We start from the raw sequence: 21,418 nt of genomic DNA, 5'->3' as shown, positions 1-21,418 counted from the left end.
TTCAGCTTAGGCCCTGCTTATGAAGCAAAAAACAATTAGTAAAACAAAAACAGTAATGGCTGCTGTTTTTCAGATTTTTCGACCCCCTGCCAGATTAGTTTAAATCTCCATTTTCCTGGCAAATTGCCTCAGAGTTTCAACACCTCCCAGGGTCCTGTCTGTGGTCCTAGCTCACTGCACTGTTGTGGGATCATCAGCCACTCCAGGTAAGCAACCTGCTATTCTTTGTATTCTCTCAGTTTGTTCTTCAGAAAAAAATCAAACATCGTCACGATGTAATATTTGGTGGTCTTAAGAAAAATATATACCCCAAACATTGTCACCATGTAATATTACATGTTCCTTTAATTTGTGAACTATTGTAAGACTCACAGGACTACAAGTAATAGCCAAAGAAAACATGAGTTTTTATTATACTTTAAGCTGAACATATACATACAGTTACTGCACAAGCCACATCTAAAAACACATCTTACTCTGTTGGCCATGCCCACAACTCCCTGGTCATGTGTAACATGACATCACTTCCTCCAGTGACCTTCACTTACAGGTCTTAAGGTGGTTTCACGTACCACAACACCACCTACATAACTCACTGCAGTTTGTCTAGTGAAAGTACACCCACAATGTTGTCAGGTAGGGAGATCCAGGAACAGTGATATATGTTCAAGTCAGGATGGAGAAAAACTTGGAAGTGATGTACCTATTAAGTGGGAGGGACTGCTGAAGATGCCTCGGCGTGTTTCTGCAGTGCATCATTTAGACAGTGCACACTGCAGCCAAACACCATTATACTTTAATTATAACACCCCTTTTATTATAAAATAGCATATTGTTTCATCATCAGATGAAAACCATGGCAGATCTGTTAGTGAACAATGAAATCCATGTTAGGTTACTACTGAGGGGTAGCTAGGCAGTAAAATACTGAAACCCTTTATTGATGCTTTTCCTCAGCACATTTATATTTTGAATTTTGGTGTAGCTGCAGATAGAACAGCATAAAAAAAACTTCAGCAACCCACTCATTTGAATACCATTGCAAGATCATGGCCCTGGATGTCACAGTGGTTGATGGACATGTTCATTGTGTTTTTGAAAAGAATCTGTATGCAAGAAATATCAACTAGTGTGTGGGAGGATGGAAATTCAGTTTTGTAGGATTGTTAATTTAGTTTCACAAATGTACGTTGAGAAGCACTTAATAAGGTGGATCGCACAGACTCAAATATATGTTCATCAAAGTTTGTATTTGATTTAAAAAAGAAGCAAGAAATTACCAGGAACTGCAGAGGAGATAGTGAGAACTCCACAAACACATACTCAACAAACTTAATGCCATATGGACTTCATTGAGGGGGAGTAAATCCTGGTCTCAAATAAAAGCCAAATACTGCATATGTGTAAATCTGAAATAAAAATAGAAACACTGGAAATACTCAGCAGTTCTGGCTGCATCTATGGAGAGAGAAACCAAGTTAGACTTTGTTAGGCTAAAGTAGACTTGAAACAAAGATTTTACGGTGGGACAGTTGACGAGCAGTGGAGGACTTTCAAAGCAATTTTTCAAAGTGCTCAGCAAAAGTATATTCCAGTGAAAAGGAAGGACTGGAAGAAAAGGGGTAATCTGCCATGGGTGTCTAAGGAAATAAGGGAGGCTATCAAATTGAAAGAGAAGACATACAAATTGGCCAAAAGCAGCATGAAACTAGAAGATTGGGAAAACTTTAAAGGTCAACAGAAAGCTACAAAAAGAGCTATAAAGAAAAGTAAGTTATAACATGAGAAAAAACTAGCACAGAATATAAAGACAGATAGCAAAAGTTTCTATAAATATATAAAACGAAAAAGAGTGGCTAAAGTAAACGCTGGTCCTTTAGAGGATGAGAAGGGGAATTTAGTTATGGGATATGATGAAATGGCCGAGGCATTGAACAGGTATTTTGTATCGGTCTTCACAGTGGAGGACATTAATAACATTCCAGTAATTGACAAAGAGACGAACGTAGGTGAGGACCTGGAAACAATCATTATTACGGAAGAGGTAGTGTTGGGCAAGCTAATGGACCTAAGGATTGATAAGTCTCCTGGCCCTGATGGAATGCATCCCAGGGTACTAAAAGAGATGGCGGGAGAAATAGCAGTTGCACTGACGGTAATTTTCCAAAATTCGCTGGACTCTGGGGTAGTCCCAGCTGATTGGAAAACAGCAGACGTGACGCCACTGTTTAAAAAGGGAGGTAGACAAAAGATGGAGAATTATAGACCGGTTAGCTTAACCTCTGTAGTGGGGAAGATGCTTGAGTCTATTATCAAGGAAGAAATAGCAGGGCATCTCAATAGAAATTGTCCCATTGGGCAGATGCAGCATAGGTTCATGAAGGGCAGGTCATGCTTGACAAATCTTTTGGAATTCTATAAAGACATTACAAGCAAGGTGGACATTGGGAACCAGTGGATGTGGTGTACCTAGATTTCCAAAAGGCCTTCGACAAGGTGCCGCACAAGAGGCTGCTGCATAAGATAAGGATGCATGGTGTTAGGGGTAAAGTATTAGCATGGATAGAGGATTGGTTGACTAACAGGAAGCAAAGAGTGGGGATAAATGAGTGCTATTCTGGTTGGCAATCAGTCACTAGTGGTGTGCCTCAGGGATCGGTGTTGGGACCGCAATTATTTACAATTTATATAGATGATTTGGAGTTGGGGACCACGTGTAGGGTGTCAAAGTTTGCAGATGACACTAAGATGAGTGGCAGAGCAAAGTGTGCAGATGACTGTGAAACTTTGCAGAGGAACATAGATACATTGAGTGAGTGGGCAAAGGTCTGTCAGATGGAATACAATGTTAATAAATGTGAAGTCATTCATTTCGGTAGGAGTAACAGTAAAAAGGATTATTACTTGAATGGTAAAAAGTTGCAGCATGCTGCTATGCAGAGGGACCTAGGTGTCCTTGTGCATGAATCGCAGAAGGTTGGTCTGCAGGTGCAGCAAGTAATTAGGAAGGCAAATGGAATTTTGTCCTTCATTGCTAAAGGGATTGAGTTCAAAAGCAGAGAGATTATGTTGCAGCTGTATATGGTACAGGTGAGGCCGCACCTGGAGTACTGTGTGCAGTTTTGGTCTCCTTACTTGAGAAAGGAGATACTGGCACTGGAGAGGGTGCAGAGGAGGTTCACGGGGTTGATTCCGGAGTTGAGGGGGTTGGCTTATGAGGAGAGATTGAGTAGATTGGGATTATATTCATTGGTGTTCAGAAGAATGAGGGGGGATCTTATAGAGACATATAAAATCATGAAGGGAATAGATAAGATACAAGTAGAGATGATGTTTCCACTGGCAGGTGAAGCTAGGACAAGAGGGCATAGCCTCAAGATTAGAGGGAGCAGATTTAGGACTGAATTGAGAAGGAACATCTTCACCCAGAGGGTTGTTAATCTATGGAATTCCTTGCCCAGTGAAGTAGTTGACGCTTCTTCAGTAAACGTCTTTAAAGCTAAGGTAGATATCTTTTTGAACAATAAAGGAATTAAGGGATATGGTGGGAGCGCAGGTAAGTGGATCTGAGTCCACGAAGTGATCAGCCATGATCTTATTGAACGGCGGAGCAGGCTCGAGGGGCCGGATGGCCTACTCCTGCTCCTAGTTCTTATGATCTTATGATCTTAACGTTTCAGGGCAATAACCTTTCACGTGAATTTCTGATGAAGAGTCATCAACCTGAAACACTAACTCTGTTTCTCTCTCCACAGATGCTGCCAGACCTGCTGAGTATTTCCAGCAATTTCTGTTTTGATTTCTGTTCTGAAACCATTCACTTATCCACAAAGTGAGACTTTGTTTCTTATTTATGAGGACCAAACCACAACGACTGAAACTAGTTTCACTTCCTTGTCGCTTTTTTTTTCATTAGGTGTCTTGCTTGATTGAAAAGTGTCAAATTAGAAATTAACATTTAACTGAAAATATGGAAAATGTTAATGTATGGCCTTGTGTAAGCTTTGCCAGTTCTCAGCTTAAGAAATAGTTGGATTGTTCCAAGTAATCAAAGCAGTCAAGTGCATGGTCTTGTTTCCATCACCATGTTTTGCTGGGAACGGCAGCTGGTTAAGAACTGTAACGGAGATCAGTCCCAATCACCAGAATATTCTGAAAAAACAGCAACATTACAACATTACAAATGATCCTTCCTTCTTTCTCAGCACAACACTGTTGCATGCTTTGAATCACAGCATCACAGTTTAACTCTAGATTCGAACTCCATGCATTTCCAAAGCTTGGCATGCCACATCTTACTATTTATTTCTTTCCCTTAATGCCAAATGGAAGGGATAGAATCATAAAATCATACAGCACAGGAGCAGGCTATTGGGTCCATTGTGCCTCTTTGAAAGAGCTATCCCATTAATCCCACTCCCCTGCTCTTTCCCCATAGCTCTGCATATCTGCTTCCATGGCTCTGTCAGGCAGTAGATTGCAGATTGTAACAATTCATGACGTAAAATAATTTCTCATTTTCCTCCTGGATTTTTTGCCAATTACCTTAAATCTGTGTCCTCTGGTTACTGACCCACCTGACAGTAGAAACAGTTTTTCTGCATCAACTCCTTCAAAACCCCTCATAATTTTGAACACCTCTATTAAATCTCCCCTTACCCTTCTCTGCTATAAGGAACATTCCCAGCTTCTCTAGCCTCTGCACATGACCGAAGTCCCTCATCTCTGGTACCATTCCAGTAAATCTCCTCTGCACCCATTGAAAGCCTTGACATCTTTCCTAAAGTGTGGTGGACAGAATTGAACACAATACCCCAGCTGAGGCCTAACCAGAGTTTTGTAAAGGTTCACCAAGCTTCCTGTGCTCCTATTTAAAAAGTTAAGGATGCCACATTTTCTTTTAAAATTGGGTTATAAACTTGTTCTGCCACCTTCAAAGAATTGTGTATGTGAAGCCTCAGGTCCCTCTGTTCCTGCAAACCCATTTAATTTATATTGCACTTGAACTGTGGTACTGGATCTAATTTGCCCTAAGCTATTAGAGAACAGATCTTCATCTCAACTGCCTGGAAAGGATTTGAACCCAGGTTAGAAAGGACAGTGTTTGAAGCAAAGTAAATACTGAGGCAACATAGAAGGTAGTGTGGATATCAGGGTAGAATGAATCAGTTCTTCTGATTTTCTATTCCAATTAAAAATCAAGTCGTGATATGATTACTTTTCTAGTGCTCTGTTTCTAATTCCTCTTTATTTAGAATCTTCAGTATTATACTATTTAGTCAGGTAACAGACGACTGTATAGTTTGTACTCATTACTATAGAAAATATGTTAGGACAAGGTCCTCTCCAACCACACTTCAGAGTTGGCCAGTGAGAGGTCTCTCCCAAAGTTCTCCTGAGATGTTAACAGGCAGAAAGCAGAGAGTAGGAATAAACAAGTCATTCTCGCGTTGGCAAGCTGTGACTAGTGGAGTACTGCAGGGATCAGTGCTTGGGCCCCAGATGTTTACAACATATATCAACGATTTGGATGTGGGGACCAAATGTAATATTTCCAAGTTTGCGGATGACACGAAACTAGGTGGGAATGTTGTTGTGAGGAAGATGCAAAGTGGCTTCAAGAGGATTTGGACAGACGTAGTGAGTGGACAAGAACGTGGCAGATGGAATATTATGTGGAAAAATGTGAGGTTATCCACTTTGGTCGGAGGAATAGATGTACAGAGTATTTCTTAAATTATAAGAGATTAGAAAGTATAGATGTACAAAGGTGGTCCTTGTCAATAAGTCAATGAAAGGTAACGTGCAGGTGCAGCAAGCACCTTAAGAAAGGTAATGGTATGTTAGCCTTCATTGTAAGAGGATTTGAGTGCAGGAGTAGTGAAGGCTTGCTTCAATTGTATAGAACCTTGGTTAGACTGTACCTGGAGTACTGTGTGCAGTTTTGGTCCACATATCTTAGGAAGGATATTATTGCCATAGAGGGAGTGCAACAAAGGTTCACCAGATGGCGGGACTGTCCTATGAAGAGGAAACTGGGCTTGTATTCTCTAGAGTTTCAAAGAATGAGAGGTGATCTCATTGAAACCTACAAAATACTTAAAGGGTTAAACAGGGTAGATGTAGGTAAGATGTTTCCCCTGGTTGGGGATTCCAGAACCAGCGGACACAATTTCAAAATAAGGGGGAAGCCACTTAGGACAGAGATGAGGAGAAATTTCTTTACTCAGAGGGTTGTGAATCTTTGGAATTCTCTACCCCAGAGGGCTGTGGAAGCTCAGTCATTGAGTACATTTAAAGCAGAGACTAACAGATTTCTAAATACAAATGACATAAAGGGATATGGGGATAGTGTGGGGAAAAGGCATTGAAGTGAATGTTCAGCCATGATCGTATTGAATGGCGGAGCAGGCTCCATGGGCTGAATGGTCTACTCCTGCTCCTATGTTCCTATTTACATGTCATCCTCTCATGGAAACCTGTGCAGGTCTCATGTGAAATGGTAAAGTGATTCAGGGCAGGAGGCCAGTGTCTACAGGGGTATTCTGTAGTGAGGCACAAGTTTACAAATAAATGTTGTACCAAAAATGAAAAAGATCATCCAATTGATCAAGAATGATATTTCGTGTTGTCATGGAAGTGTAGTTTTTTTCTGTCCTCTGTTTAAAAACTAAGAGGGGCAGTGTACCTTTGAGAGTTGTTCTCTTTCTCTGGGCACAGTGTGCCAGCTAGGCAATAGCATGAGAGAGAGGGGGCCACCTGCTGTATTGTATCAGTTACCTGTGTAAAGACTGGTTAGAACCAGTTTGATCTGGAGAACCGCAAAGTGTGCTCACTGAAAGCAGGATTTCTCTCTCTTAGCAGAAAAATCTACATTGCTCCACAGGCTGCTTATTGCCTAAGCAGGGAACAAACCCTGGAAAGGAAATCTTTGTATTGTTGAAGGTAGCAAATTCCTTTTTACTTCCAATCTAAGAAGTATTTGGCTCAGGAGTGACTTTCTGTTGCCTTTTTGTCTTTCTGTGAGTTCTGGAATACTCTGTTAAGTTTCTACTGATAGACTCCTAATATAAAAATCCAAATAGACCTGTTGCTGTACTCCTTGTTAAAAGAACTGTGTGATGCCTGCTGCAACCGAAGTGCTTTGAATGCCTACCCATTTAAAGACTGGTCGTCGAGTTCGCCTGGAGAATTCGAGCAGCATCTGACTAATCGGTCTGGGACACCTCACCGAACCAGGAATGGAACCCATAAAGACTTACAACCCAGCTCTTTATTTATTCTTAAGAAACAGCTCTAATTTTATTGAAACCGGTTAACCATTATAGAGTCATAGAGTTATACAGTACAGAAAGAGGCCCTTCGGCCCATCGTGTCTGTGCCGGCCAACTATTCTAATCCCACTTGGCCTGTAGCCTTGTATGCTATGACATTTCAAGTTGTCATCTAAATACTTCTTAAATTTTGTGAGGGTTCCTGCCTCTACCACCTCTTCAGGCAGTGAGTTCCAGATTCCAACCACCCGCTGACTGAAAAAGTTTTTCCTCAAATCCCGTCTAAACCACCTGCCCCTTACCTTAAATCTATGCCCCCTGGTTGTTGATCCCTCCGCTAAGGGAAAAAGTTTCTTCCTATCTAATCTATCAATGCCCCTCATAATTTTGTATACCTCAATCATGTCCCCCTCACTCTCTCTGCTCTAAGGAAAACAACCCTAGCCTATCCAGTCTCTCTTCATAGCGGAAATGCTCCAGCCCAGGCAACTTCCTGGTGAATCTCCTCTGTACCCTCTCCAGTGAAATCACATCCTTCCTACAATGTGGTGCCCAGAACTGTACACAGTACTCCAGCTATGACCTAACCAGCGTTTTATACAGCTCCATCATAACCACCCTCCTCTTATATTCTATGCCCCAGCTAATAAAGGCAAGTATCCCATATGCCTTCCTAACCTTCAGTTTTTGAATGTGTGTGCACAGGAAAGTGAGGATAAATAAGAAGTTATAAGGTGTTTAGACATAGTTTTATCTCAGTATTGTTTAAGATTTAGTTTATTAATAGTTAATTTGTTTTTGTTTAAAGATACCTGGTTTGTTCTGTTTTATTCTGGGGGTGTTAATAAAGTGTTTAATTGGTTAATTTCCAGTAAGTGGGAAAACTTTAATAATATGCTCTGACCTGTGGAGTAATGGGACTGAATTGACAGTGCATTACTCCCACCTCGGGCGTAACATTGTAATGAAATAGATTATAGCTAGAGATGTAATCAGCAAAATGTGCTCAGAATGCACTGGACAGTGTGTTTGTTTTGCCAAAATGAAGTTACGCTCAAATTTTCACTCCTACTCATTGACATTACCCAGAATGTAGAAGAATCTGCCATGAATCAATACTATCAAGCTGCATAGTTGATCATAATGAAGACAGATTTAATACTCGAGGTTTTTCTTTTTAATTGGCTTCAATTGACTGTTTTGATCTGCCCTTGGTACAACAGACCTATGACCAGCAGTCAATTTAAGCCACATGTGTGTCCTGCTCTGCTGTAATTGACTGAATTTAGACTATTTAAATAGAATTTAAAGCAATGCAGTAACAGCAAGAGACAGAGCTGGGTTAGGCTTCGATGGACAGCTTGTGCCGGCAGTTCCAGTTGAGTAAGACTGAATTCATGTGACTTCTGGTGCCTGTGCACCTGGAAATCTAGGCACAAAGTGATGAACACTCCTGAATGGGCACAATCGGTGGAAATTCACCATTCCACCTTGGAGGCCTGCCTGGTTTTGCGGGCAGGGGTTGCTTTGGATTTAAAATTCCATTATCTTTAGTACTATTTCATTCGATTCTGCCCAGATTATGCTAATCTCTGGGTGAAATCATGCAGAAACTGTATATCATAATGTTATTTGCCAATTAAAGAAAAACTGTGGGCAACCATCCCCAGGTGGGAGAAGAAAGAAGAAGCAAATGACTTAGTCTCATTTGTTTCTTTAAGAGATAAGTGTTTTCTTGTGATTTCTTCCTGTTGGATAGATTGGTCTGTCAAGCATAATAAACATCACTATGAGGATCTTGTATCCTGCAATTACTCACCTGGTTCACCTGAAGTAATGGGTTTACAAAGCTTAAGTGATCCACATGTGGAAGTGGAACTCCATTGGCCAGTTTTGCTGGTAAAAGAAATGATAATTTTCGACATCATTCACAGAATTAAATGATTGTAGTTTCACACAAGTCCTTCTCACATTCCTTACACTCCTTCAACATCCCTATATTTGGGTATTAATTTATTGCGCAACAAGGGTAAAATATTTTTTTTTAAACTTGGGGAAAAAATAATATGGAACATTGGTTTAGCTCAGTTTGTAGCACTCAAGTTGGGAGGTTTTGGGTTTGGGTCTCAGTCTAGAAGCAGAGTACAGTGCAGTAGTAATGGAGAGCTAAAGCAGTTGTCTATTGATGAAACCAGTTCAGATGGATGTAAGAGATCCCATGGCACTATTTCAAGAAGAGCAGGCAGTTTGACTGGTGACCTTGTTAATACTTTTCCCTCAACGGTAACTGATCATTCATCCCAATTGTTAGGAAGACATTGCTGTGATCAAATTGCCTACTGCATTTACCGATATAACAATAGTGACTGGACTTCAAAAGTAATTCTTTGATTGTGAAGCACTTTGAGATGTCTTGAAGATGTGGCAAAGATGATAAACTAATGCTATTTCTTTCTGTAATTTATGTAACAACTGAGACCAATTTTAAACCAATCAGGAGACAGACGGGATCGGTTCAATGCAGGTTACCCCCACCCTGCCTGATTTTACTCAATGAAGTGTAATATTGGGAAAGGTATAAATTAAGTTACCAACATCTAAACCAGCAACACCTTTTTTTGCAAGATATAGTGTCAGAAACAGTCTCTGATATTAGCACTGTGCAAAGTGTATTCTTCTAGATTTCAGCCTGTGAGTTTTATGCTGTGGGGAAGTTGGATTCTAAGTGATGATGGTGCTTCATATTACTGTCCACTTTCATCTTTGATTTCTCTGCCATGGACTTACCATTGATTTTCGGTAATACCACTATCTTCATTACAATGTTCAATATCCCGTCTAAACCGTCTACCTGCAATAAGAACCAGAGCATGAGTTTTTTCATTATTAGAAAGGAAGTATTAACAGTTTTCTCTCCTTTTAAGTGCCCTTCTAGAATAGTGTGAAGTTCATGGTTGAGTACAGAAACACAGGCCAAATGTGTAGAGATCAGAGGACCAACATGGAGTTAGGTTGGGAGGTATAAGTCTTACAGAGTTGCCCATTTTACATGGCCTCAGCCAGGATAATATAAGCAACACACAAGTTTCAAAATAAAGACATTTTTAAAAGGCACTGAATATTTTAAACTAAAACATATGAACTTCTTCAACTAAAATAGCTACATGTATCTTTACATGAGTGGAGAGGAACTACTGATATGGCTCCCCATTCATGGAAACTGAATAAGTCAAATTCTGTTTTCATGAATGGTATCCCAGGATTTCTGTGGTTCAGTCTGTTGATAATTTAGGGCCACTGGTTTATCATGACTGAATAAATTAAATTCTGTTTACATGGAATCTTTACTGCTATTTTGTGTTTGAGGTCTGCAATTTTATCCATTTTTGCCTGAAAATACCATTAAATTTGCTACCACTGAAGGAGATAAAGTCTTTCCATAAATGGTCAAGAGCCTCTTAGACCGGAGGAAGGGTAAAGAGCACCTTTCCCATAAATAGTTGCTTGGTATGAAGATAGGGAGTGGTTGAGTACTTGCCACAAGAGCTTTGGTCACCAGTCCTTGATATTGAGCTGGGACCAGGTTGCCACAAGTCACGATGAATAGATTATGATCTACGAGGTGTGAAGCATTATTCTGAGCAGTTCATTTGAAAAACGATGAACACAACGCACCCCCCCCCCCACCCCCCCAAGCCCCGCTCTCATGCTCACACCTCTGTCCTGGGCTTGCTGCAGTGTTCCAGTGAACATCAATGCAAGCTCGAGGAACAGCATCTCATTTACCGATTAAGCACGTTACAGCCTGCCGGACTGAACATTGAGTTCAATAATTCCAGAGCATGATGGGGCCCCTTTTTTACTTAGTTAATTTTTTCTTTTTACTTTATTTTAGTTTGTTTCATCATTCATTTTTCTTACCATGTGCTTGCCTGTTTGAACTGTTTCGTTCATGTTTGTGGTTTGGGCCAGTGCTGTTCATTTTTCTGTCCATTAACACCCTCTCTGCACTAATGCTTTGTCTTTCAACACACCATTAATATACCATTTGCCTTTGCTCCATGACCTTCTGGTCAGTTATTCTCTGTGACCCTGTCCTATCAACACCTTTACTTTTGCTATCTCTTGCCCCTGCTTTATTAGCTTACCTATTACATTTCTAACCTTTGCCAGTTCTGATGAAAGGTCACTGGCCTGAAACATTATCCCTGCTTCTCTCTCCACAGATGCTACTAGACCTGCTGAGTAATTCCACCATTTCTTGTTTTTATTTCAGATTTCCAGCATCTGCAGTATTTTGCTTTTATTATATATTATATATTATAAATGACTAAAGCTGCTACATTGAGCAGTCAGTGGCAAGACTTGAGTTTTTAACCACAGCACCATCAAGCATTGGTCTCAGTGTGTTTCACAATAAACAAACAAAATTGTTCACCGTGGAAAAAGTTGTTCTTACCTTGAAAGGGCCAACATCAGAACGCCCAAGAGACAAGCGCAGACTATTCAAAAAAAATGTAAAAGAGCAGTATTCTACGTCAGAGGACATTGCCAATAATCATAGTTTATAATAATGATAGAACCCGAGCACACAGACTGTACATTTAAACCCCCTCAATAGATAATGTACCCTGCAGTGACGGTCTGTACCATAGCAACCAGGAAAATCTCAGGTTTAACCCCTGATCTGTGCTGAGCTAGTTAATAGTGAGCATTTGACAGGACTTGGTCTCTAAGAAAAATGAGGAAATTTCTGTCTATTTTGTACAGCTTTCAAAATAAAGAGAGTTAAAATGGAAGCTGCCTTTCCTGAGCAAAATTCAACATGGAGGACTGGAAACAAAGTCTTTGTTCAGAAACTAATTCAAGTTATTTTCGTGGTTGGAATAGTTTATTTGAAATATTAATGTATGCAAATTCACAGATAACAGGACAATCCTAAACTCTCTGAATGCAGAGCAATTCGAGGAATCCATTATAGGGACAAAACTTTGTCTTGGGGAAATATATGGAGGAAGTACATGCTTCAGTTCATCCACACTGCAGCCCACATCCTTGCTCACACATTGGCCGGGATTTTATGTTGGGCAGAGGACCCGCCGACAGCCTTAAAAGTCAGGCCAAGCCTGCCTCCGCCAGGCCTGGGAGCCATGCAGAGATTTTACGTGGCCCAGGCCCTTAATTGGCCTCGAGTGGGACTTCTGCCCCACTGAGGCAGGAAGTCCTGCCTCCAGGAGCTGCTGGCCAATCAGGGGACTGGCAGATCCTCAGTCCCAGCAGCGCCACCAGGAGCGGTGGCCACTGCTGGGCCAACACCCATCTCAGGACGATTGTTGACACTGACGCTGGAGGTAAGTGGTGTTTTGGTCTCGCCAGGGACAACTGGCCGATCCCTGGCAAGGCAGGTGGGGGGAATGTAGTGCAGTTGGGGTGACTTGTACTGTGGGGGGCCCTCCGTGGGGCACAGGATGCCCCATAGGGAGTGCCCCTTCCAGCCTGCCAGGAGGCCGCCAGGTTTTATACCCACGGCAGTGGGAGGAGGCCCTTAAGTGGCAGGTAATTGGCTACTTAAGGGCCTTAATTGGCCTGCGGCTGGTGGGCCATTTCTCGCCGTCGCGGTTGGTAAAATTGAAGCAAGGGGGGGGCAAGGCATCAGGAATGGCAACACCCCGCCTCACATTCAATTTTATCCCACTCCTGCCTCCAGCCCGCTCCTGCGGAGGGCGTAAAATTCCGGCCATTGTCTTGGACATTCATCACTCCAGTAGTACCCCATCCCCAAAGAATTGACTTCAGAAGTTCTTGTTTTCATCAAAGCTCTCCATGTCTTTTACCCCAGTCTACTTCAGTGATCTTCTCCAGGCTCAATCACACCTGCATACCCTTTACTTTTCAAACTCTAGTTTTCTTCATGCCACCCACGCCTTCTGTTTCACCATTTGCAGCTGCTTATTCAGCCACTCTAGTTCTGCCCTCTGGGTCTCCCTATCCAATTTCCTCTGCCTCACCAGCTCCAACCCTGCTTTCAAAATCCTCCTCAAAATCCTTCTTGCATCTATGCCTTTGGTTCCCAGCCTAACCTTCTCCATTTCTCACCTTTTCCCCTCCTTACTCAGTGTCCACTGGCTGTTTAGTCTTCTTAATCTAAAGCATTTTATGATATCTTTCTGACCACGAAAGGCACTATTGAAGTGTAAGTTGCTTTTTTGCATGTAATCATGTTTCTGGGTCAGTCTGTGTCTCTCTCAGTTCTTCAATCTTTTTCCATTTGACACTCCTGTGCAGTTTTTAGTTACAGCCCATTTCTTGTCCTTTAAGACTTTCTTTCTTTCTGTTTTGATTCTATAGTCTTTGCTACATTATGGTAACAATTAGCATTTTTTATTTCCTTCTGAATTCTTCCAGACTTAGAACCTCTTATCAGAGCTGTATTAGCAATATAAACTGGGAGCTGGTCTTTTGCATTTGATCTCTTCAAGTTTCTATATAAAAGTGGAATCCAGAAAACCTATAGAGACTAAAACTCCAGAACAGGCTGCATGGAAGTTACTCTGCACAAAAGGATGTCATGATAACATAGGTATAAAAATACCTTTAGTTTTAATACAGTATTTCTCTCCTGGGTACTACTTTGCTTTGGTTTCTTCTTTTTATTTGATGCGTTCTTCCCCCTTTGGCCCTGCTGTACAATAGATATTCACTTTGCCAGATCCTCAATAGTAAATGTATCAGTTCAATCTCTTCTTGGTTCCCTTCTGCTAGTTCTGCTTTTGGCAAATGTATGTTTGTTTATTTCTAATGCCGTTTGACTTTTTACTGCAGCTGCAACTCTATTTCTGATTGCATTCCTATACTCTTTACAATCTGTGTGATGGGTTTTGTAGCAGTGTACAGTCGGCTTTGTAACAATATATTGGGTTCAGTTTTCTTTTACTGACCCACATTCTGCTCTGTCTTCCTTACATCATCTGTTTCCGGTTAATACATTTTGGGGTATTAATCCTATATCTTTTTCACCACTGATCATTTGTTTAAGTGGACTTTGAGCTTAAAATAGGTTAAAAAGTGCACATTACATCGTGTATTTTGCAGCTACAACAAAGTTTTACCCTCTCCTTAAAATGTCAAAAACAATAAAGCTGCTCATGCTGTGCTGATCCTCAACATAAAACTGACCCTCGAAACACAGCTGCTTACTTCATACACAAAGCCTCTGATTAACCTTTCACAGTATTCCAACCAACTCCTGTCCTAATGTAGTTATGCCCAGAACAAAGTGGCAATAAAAAACCATGCAGGTGATACTGGCCTTTGCCAGTAATGACATGAGCTCATAGCAAATCAACTGCTATTTACACAGTGCCCTATTTTCTTAAAACAAGCTTCTGATTTGCTACCAGTTGATTTCTTGTTACTAACAAAGACCAATTTCACCCAATATATCTCAGAACTGCATGTCAAATAAGTATGTCCTCTAAACCAAGCTGCTTGTATTTAAATTGAATTGATTTGTTTGAAACACTTTTAATGACCTGTTCGGTGAGTTTTCATCTGAAGACCACGGCAGTTTCGCCTTGTATATCAAAAGACTTCTTGAGTATTTTATATTTCTATCTTATTCTCAGGTGTATATCAGTCAGTCTAAAATGTGTAGTGTTTGTAGCCTGCAGAAACAGCAAGCAACTTGAAGCCAGTGTGTGCTGTGATCAGCAAGAAAGAATCCAATAAATAAACCATGACAGTGCTTGAACTCAAGTTCTGAGTTTTGGAGCTTGTGGAAGGGCTGGAGTCACTGCAGTGCATCTGACAGTTTCCTCAAACGTATGTTCCAGGAGGTGGTCACCTCACTGCTGCAGAAGGTGAGGGAATGGGTGACCAACAGACAAGGTAAGAGGAAGGTACAGGTAGTGCTGGAATCCCCCAAGCTAGTGGCTCTCACTAACTGGTTTTCAGTTTTGAACACTGGGGCAGTGATGACTTCTTGAGGGAATGCAGTAAATTCAAACCCCTGGCACTGTGGACGATTTGACTGCACACAGGGGACAGAGAGAGTAGAAATGCAGTAGTCATACGGCATTCGATAGGGGCATAGACAGGTGTTTCTGTAACCACAAACATGATTTGTGAATGGTGCTCCCTGGTGTTAGAGTAAAGATATCGCTGAGTGGGTGCAGGACATTCTGTTAGGAGAAGGGAAACTGCAGGAAGTTGTGATCCATGTTGGAACCTATGACAGGTAGAAAAAATTGTTGAGCACCTTTAGGCAGAGTTTTAAGAGCTGGGAAAAAAGATTTTAAAAAGGACCAGATTGAGGAAAATAGCAAAAAATGACAAGAGATATTAAATTGTATGTAGGTCAATGTCTGTAATGTAAATAATAAGGTCGGTGAGGTGCAGGTACAAATTGCTAAATATAATTATGATGAGGTTGCATTAACAGAGTCATGACTCAAACAAAGACAGAAATTCTGAATATTCCTGGTTACTAAGTATTCAGGAATGATGGAGAAGGTAAGAGAGGAGGAGGGAATGGCTGTATTAATTATGGATGTTACAGTTCTAAAGAGAATGGATTTACTAGATAGCTCTGGGACTGAATCTATTAGGCTTCTGTTGAGAAACAGAGAGGAAACTGTTATATCCACTAGAAACCCACTGACTCCCACAACTACCATGACTACATTTCCTTCCACCTCGTTTCTTGATTTGCTAGTGTGCAATCAAATTCAGAAAAAGGGAGAATGTTCAAAGTAAACTATTTGCAAATGCAGTGAACTGCAATAAAAGGAACAGCCAAAACAAGTGTTTTGCCACTGGGTCCTCGACTGTGTCCATTCCATTTCCTGCATTTCTGCTCTCATCCCATCTCCTCTCTCCCCGAATAACTATAGGTTCCCCTTCTCCTCACCTTCCACCTGACCAGCCTCCATATTCACATTCCTCTGTCATTTCCGCCATTTCCAACATGACTCCACCACCAAACACATTCCCCTCAGCTCTCCTTTCAGCATTCTGAAGAGACCGTTCCCTCCTCAACACCCTGATCCATTTCTCAATCACCTCCAACAATCCCTCTTCTTCTGAAGGGTACTTTTCCATGTAAGTGTAGATGATGCAATATATGCCCTCAACATCCGAGGCCCCAAACACTCCTTTCAAGTGAAATAATGATTTACATGTACTTCTTTCAATTTAATATACTGTATTCGCTACTCATGGTGCAGAGTCCTGTGCACTGGGGAGACCAAACATAGATTGGGTGACTGCTTTGTGGAATGCCTCCATGCAGTCTGCATTTTAATTCTCCAACCCACTCGCACTCTGACCTTTCTCCTTGGCCTCCTATACTGTTCCAATGAAGCTCACCATATGCTTGAGCAACAGCACATCACCTTTTGATGGGGCACTTTACAGCCCTCAATACTGAGTTCAGCAATTTCAGATCATAACCTCTATTACCTTTTTGGATGACAACTGTGAGTGATAATTCTGCTTTTCCCATTTACATCTCCTTCAGCCACCATCCCACCCGATTATATGCTCTTCCTGCCTCCAAACCCGACATGGGGGAGAGCATAAAATTCCCCCAACGTTTCAGGTCGATGACCTTTCATCAGAACAGGGAAAAGATGGAAATCTAATAGGTTTTGAGCAAGTAAAAGCCCGTTCTTCATAACCCTTCAACCCATTTCTAATTAAAAATCTGTCTATCTCCTCCTTAAATTTACTCAATGTCCTGGCATCCACCGCACTCTGGGGTAGTGAATTCCACAGACTCACGACCCTTTGAGAGAAGTAATTTCTCCTCATCTCTGTTTTAAATCTGCTACCCCTTATCCTAAAACTATGACCTCTCATTCTAGATTGACCCACAAGAGAAAACATCCTCTCTATGTCTACTTTGTCAATCCCCTTATCTACCTCAATTAGATCTCCTCTCATTCTTCTAAACTCCAGACAGTAAAGGCCTAAACTGCTCAATCTCTCTTCATTAGACAGGCCTCCCATCTCTGGAATCAATCCAGTGAACTTCCTCTGAACTGTCTCCAACGCAACTACATCCTTTCTCAAGTAAGGGGACCAAAACTGTACACAATATTCCAGGTGCAGTCTCACTAATGCCTTGTATAGTTGCAGCAATACGTCCCTACTTTTATACTCTATTCCTTTAGCAATAAATGGCAAAATTTCATTTGCCTTCCTTAACACCTGCTGTACCTGAAAACTAGCTTTCTGCGATTCATGCATGAGGACACCCAGATCCCTCTGCACAGAAGCACTACTGGAGGGCAGGAAAGTTTAAATAACAAAAACTTTCATGGTGCATAGGGAGCAGTAATTGGACAAGAAGGGGATGGGAGGCGGCAAAAGGGCAGGTGTTGCATTTCCTGCGCTTGCATAGAAAGGTGCCGTCGAAAAGAGAGCGGGTATTCAGACTGACTGAGGAGTGGACCAGGGTGTCGCAGAGGGGACGGTCCCTTCAGTGTGCTGAAAGGGGAGGGGAAAAATGTGTTTGGAGGTGGCATTACAGTGGAGTGGTGGGAATGGCAGAGGATGACATGCTGGTGGGGTGGAAGGTGAGGATAAGAGGAATCCTATCATGGTTCTGGGAGGCAGGAGAAGAATGAGAACAAGTGGCTGAGGGCTCTTAAAATACAGCTCAGCTATGAGCCTCTCAGAGAAGTAATCTTGTTAGAGAAATTTATAAGCTCTCACCCACTCTCAATAAAAACCCATGAGCCCAGCAAGTGGGCGTTCTAACTGATGAGTTTGCTTTAATTCATAAGGCGGTTTTCCAGGGGGAAACCTTTTCAAAACACCCCCACAAATCCGAAAAAGACAAAGGGTGGGAAGGTGACAGGAGCTTAGGCAGTCCTGGGAGAGAAAGGAAAGCAGGAGACTGTACACTGGGTGCACCTGGAGTGTGACCTATTTTCGGGACCGGTGACCGTAGGGATCGTCCCTAGTTTGCCTGTGGATGCTTCTAGGTAATAATCCGGTGGGGGTGAAGGTGGTAGCCCCCCCCAGTAGTGAAAGAAAGATCGCAGGAGGTCAGAGAGACAGGGCAGTGGCAGGAGATGGTCCCCTGCAGTATCCCTGAATGTGTAGTGGATCAACCCAGCTTCCCCAGAGGAGACTGCATTGACACTGCAGGCAGATGACCATGAGGTCTGCCTGTCCGAGACTTTCTCTGGAAAGTTAGGAGACCCAGGGAATGAATTAAATGGATTTTCCCTAGCTGAGGCTCAGCGAACTGACCCAGTATTGCGAGAGTTGCACAGGCTGCCCAGTCTGAAAGTGAAGCAGAGGGAGTCCCTGATTGCTACTATTTAAAGAATGAGGTACTGATGAGGAAATGGAGTTCTCCTCACAGACCTGAGGGCAAAGAGTGGACAGTAGATCACCAGTTACTGGTGCTACAGAGGTACCGGGGAGAAATATTAAGAAGGGCCCACAAGACTACAGTGGCTGTACATGCCGGTATATGAAAGACCAAAGCCCACATAAGACAGCAGTTTGACAGGCCAAAACTCCACAAAGATGTGGTGGAATACTGCAGGAGTTTCCACATGTGCCAGGTTGAGGGGAAACCCTAACCTACAGTGAATCCTGCACCCCTAAGTCCTGTATCAGTGCTAGGAGGACCCTTCGGCCAAGGGCTGGTGAACTGTAAGGGACCCCTGCCGAGAACGAAAGGGGACAGGCAGGCACATGGCTGGCAAAAGTTTAGAAAGAGAAGGGGAAAAAGTGACCATGAGGACAGGTTAAGGGAAGTCCGGGAGGAATCACGGATGAAAACCCCTACTTCTGGTCAGCCAAGCCTGTAAAATGTGAAACTTTAGACCCCACATCCTCCTATGTAAATACAGACTCTAGAAGCACCCCACCTTGCTAATACTATTTTACAGGAACCTGCAGAGACAAAGAGAGATCTCCAGGGGGCACAGAAACCACGAGGGTGAGGCCTCACCTAATCCAAATGTCACAGGAGAGTGCAGTCAAGTCTGCATACATACCTGCAGGTAGAAGTGTCCCAGAGAACAAAGGGGAAATTAACAAAGAATCATCCCCCACAGTCAGAGAAAAAGAGAACCACCCATCCCTTGAAGTCAAAAGTCTTTGCATGACTCAGCAAAGCGCTGAAAGAGAGTTCAGGATAGACCTGTCCACTCCTAACTCTCCTGAAAAAAATTACATCAACAGGAACAAAACCCTAGGCAGTCATCGCAATGGGAAAACTGAAGAAAAGCTTCCCCAAAGAACCACATGGCTCCTGGGATACCAAAAAAGGGCAAATTAAAGCAGCATTGGCACCCAGGACAAACAATTTTAATAGGCTTTAAGATTGCTGAATGAATGGAAACGAATGAGAGAAATGCATGATTTTTCTTTCTGTATCTTATATTTCTCTCAAACCTTTTAATGAAATGCACCATTTTGTTTCAAATTGCATTTCATTCCCCTGGGTGTGGAGGTGCCATGCAGGCCCCCACCTGCCAAGAAAGAGGCACATTAATTTTGCTACATGAACATTGATTTTTAAACTGTTCTTGGAGTAAAAACAGACTCTCAACTGGAAAGACATTTGCATAGTCACTCCCTGCTCCAATTTAATCCACAATGGACTTTTGATTACCAGATGTTGAGGGTGGAGGAGCTTACATTCCAGGTTGACTGCTAAGATGGCCGAATGTACAAACGGACGTGGCCACACACCCCTAGTCACATGACTAACCTGCTGGGCAACCTGAGCTTTTGAATTTGAACTTGCCACAGAGAATTTGAAATCAGAAAGCTGTTTGCTGCTAGACTGAAAAGACCTCTCGTGGCTGGCTTGCTGCCACCTCTCCTGTCTGCTTTCACCAGCTTCAGAATCCATTGAAGACATATGAACCCCAAGAGAGAAAAGTCTCCAACAGTGAACAAGGTTTAAGAAGAATACTGGGCCCCAATGAAAAGCAAGATCTACCTACAAACAAGATTACATCAAGCTCGAAGCACAGTAACAAATATCCATCTTCAGAGATTGCCTCAAACCTCTCTACTTTATTTTTTCTTCTTTTTTCTGTCTCTATTTGCATGTGCCTATTGCGTATGCATGCTAGCATGGGGCGTGGCATGTATCTGTAGGCGTTAACCGAATTAGAGTTTAAGTTTAATAAATTTCACTTTTCTTCTTTAAACCTAAGAAAGTCTGTTTGTGCTCATTTCTTTGCCTTATAATTTTGAAACGGTGAACAAGGATTCACCAAGGGGGAGCTCAAAACAAAATCCTGCTATAATAGGACCAGGTGAAGGCTGAGAAAGACCCCGAGACACCTTCCTCACCTGGTTGTAACAAGAGGGAAAGATATACTTGACCTCGTCATCACCAATCTGCCTGCCGCAGTTGCATCTGCCCATGACAGTATTGGTAGGAGTGACTACCACACAGTCCTTGTGGAGACAAAGTCACAGCTTCACATTGAGGATACCCTCCATCGTGTTGTGTGGCACTACCACTGTACTAAATGGGATAGATTCCGAACACATTTAGCAATGCAAAACTGGGCGTCCAGGAGGCTCTGTGGGCCATCAGCAGCAGCAGAATTGTACTCCACCACAATCTGTAACCTCATGGTCCGGCATATCCCACACTCGACCATTACCATCAAGCCGGGAGACCAACCTTGGTTCAATGAAGAGTGCAGCAGGGCATCGCCAAGAGCAGCACCAGGCATACTTCAAAATGAGATGTCAACCTGGTGAAGCTACAAGCCGGGACTACTTGCATGCCAAACAGCATAAGCAGCATGCAATAGAGCTAAGCAATCCAATAATGGACGGATCAGATCTAAGCTCTGCAGTCCTGCCATATCCAGTTGTGAATGGTGGTGGATAATTAAACAACTAACTTTAGGGCGGCACAGCACCGCAGCCTCACAGCTCCAGGGACCCGGGTTCGATTCCAGGTACTGCCTGTGTGGAGTTTGCAAGTTCTCCCTGTGTCTGCGTGGGTTTTCTCCGGGTGCTCCGGTTTCCTCCCACAAGCCAAAAGACTTGCAGGTTGATAGGTAAATTGTCACTAGTGTAGGTAGGTGGTAGGGAAATATAGGGACAGGTGGGGATGTTTGGTAGGAATATGGGATTCGTGTAGGATTAGT

At 42.4% G+C, this 21,418-nt stretch overlaps 1 protein-coding gene across 1 annotated transcript in view; it reads right to left on the bottom strand.

Moving 5' to 3' along the window:
- Window positions 1-383: 383 nt before the first annotated feature.
- Window positions 384-21,418, bottom strand: part of LOC137378035 (bactericidal permeability-increasing protein-like) — a 62,292-nt gene continuing 41,257 nt past the window's right edge. Inside the window, exons 13-16 of the mRNA XM_068048076.1 lie at window positions 11,734-11,776; window positions 10,062-10,125; window positions 9,094-9,170; window positions 384-4,152 (exon numbers count right to left, since the gene is read on the bottom strand). Coding sequence (XP_067904177.1) covers window positions 4,111-4,152; window positions 9,094-9,170; window positions 10,062-10,125; window positions 11,734-11,776 — 226 coding nt within the window. The 3' untranslated portion in view covers window positions 384-4,110. The remainder of the gene's footprint in view (window positions 4,153-9,093; window positions 9,171-10,061; window positions 10,126-11,733; window positions 11,777-21,418) is intronic.

The sequence above is a fragment of the Heterodontus francisci genome, chromosome 16 (assembly GCF_036365525.1).
Source record: "Heterodontus francisci isolate sHetFra1 chromosome 16, sHetFra1.hap1, whole genome shotgun sequence".
Taxonomy (NCBI): Eukaryota; Metazoa; Chordata; class Chondrichthyes; order Heterodontiformes; family Heterodontidae; genus Heterodontus; species Heterodontus francisci.
Note: the sequence above shows the minus strand (reverse complement) of the source record. Positions and strands in the feature narration are given on the sequence as shown.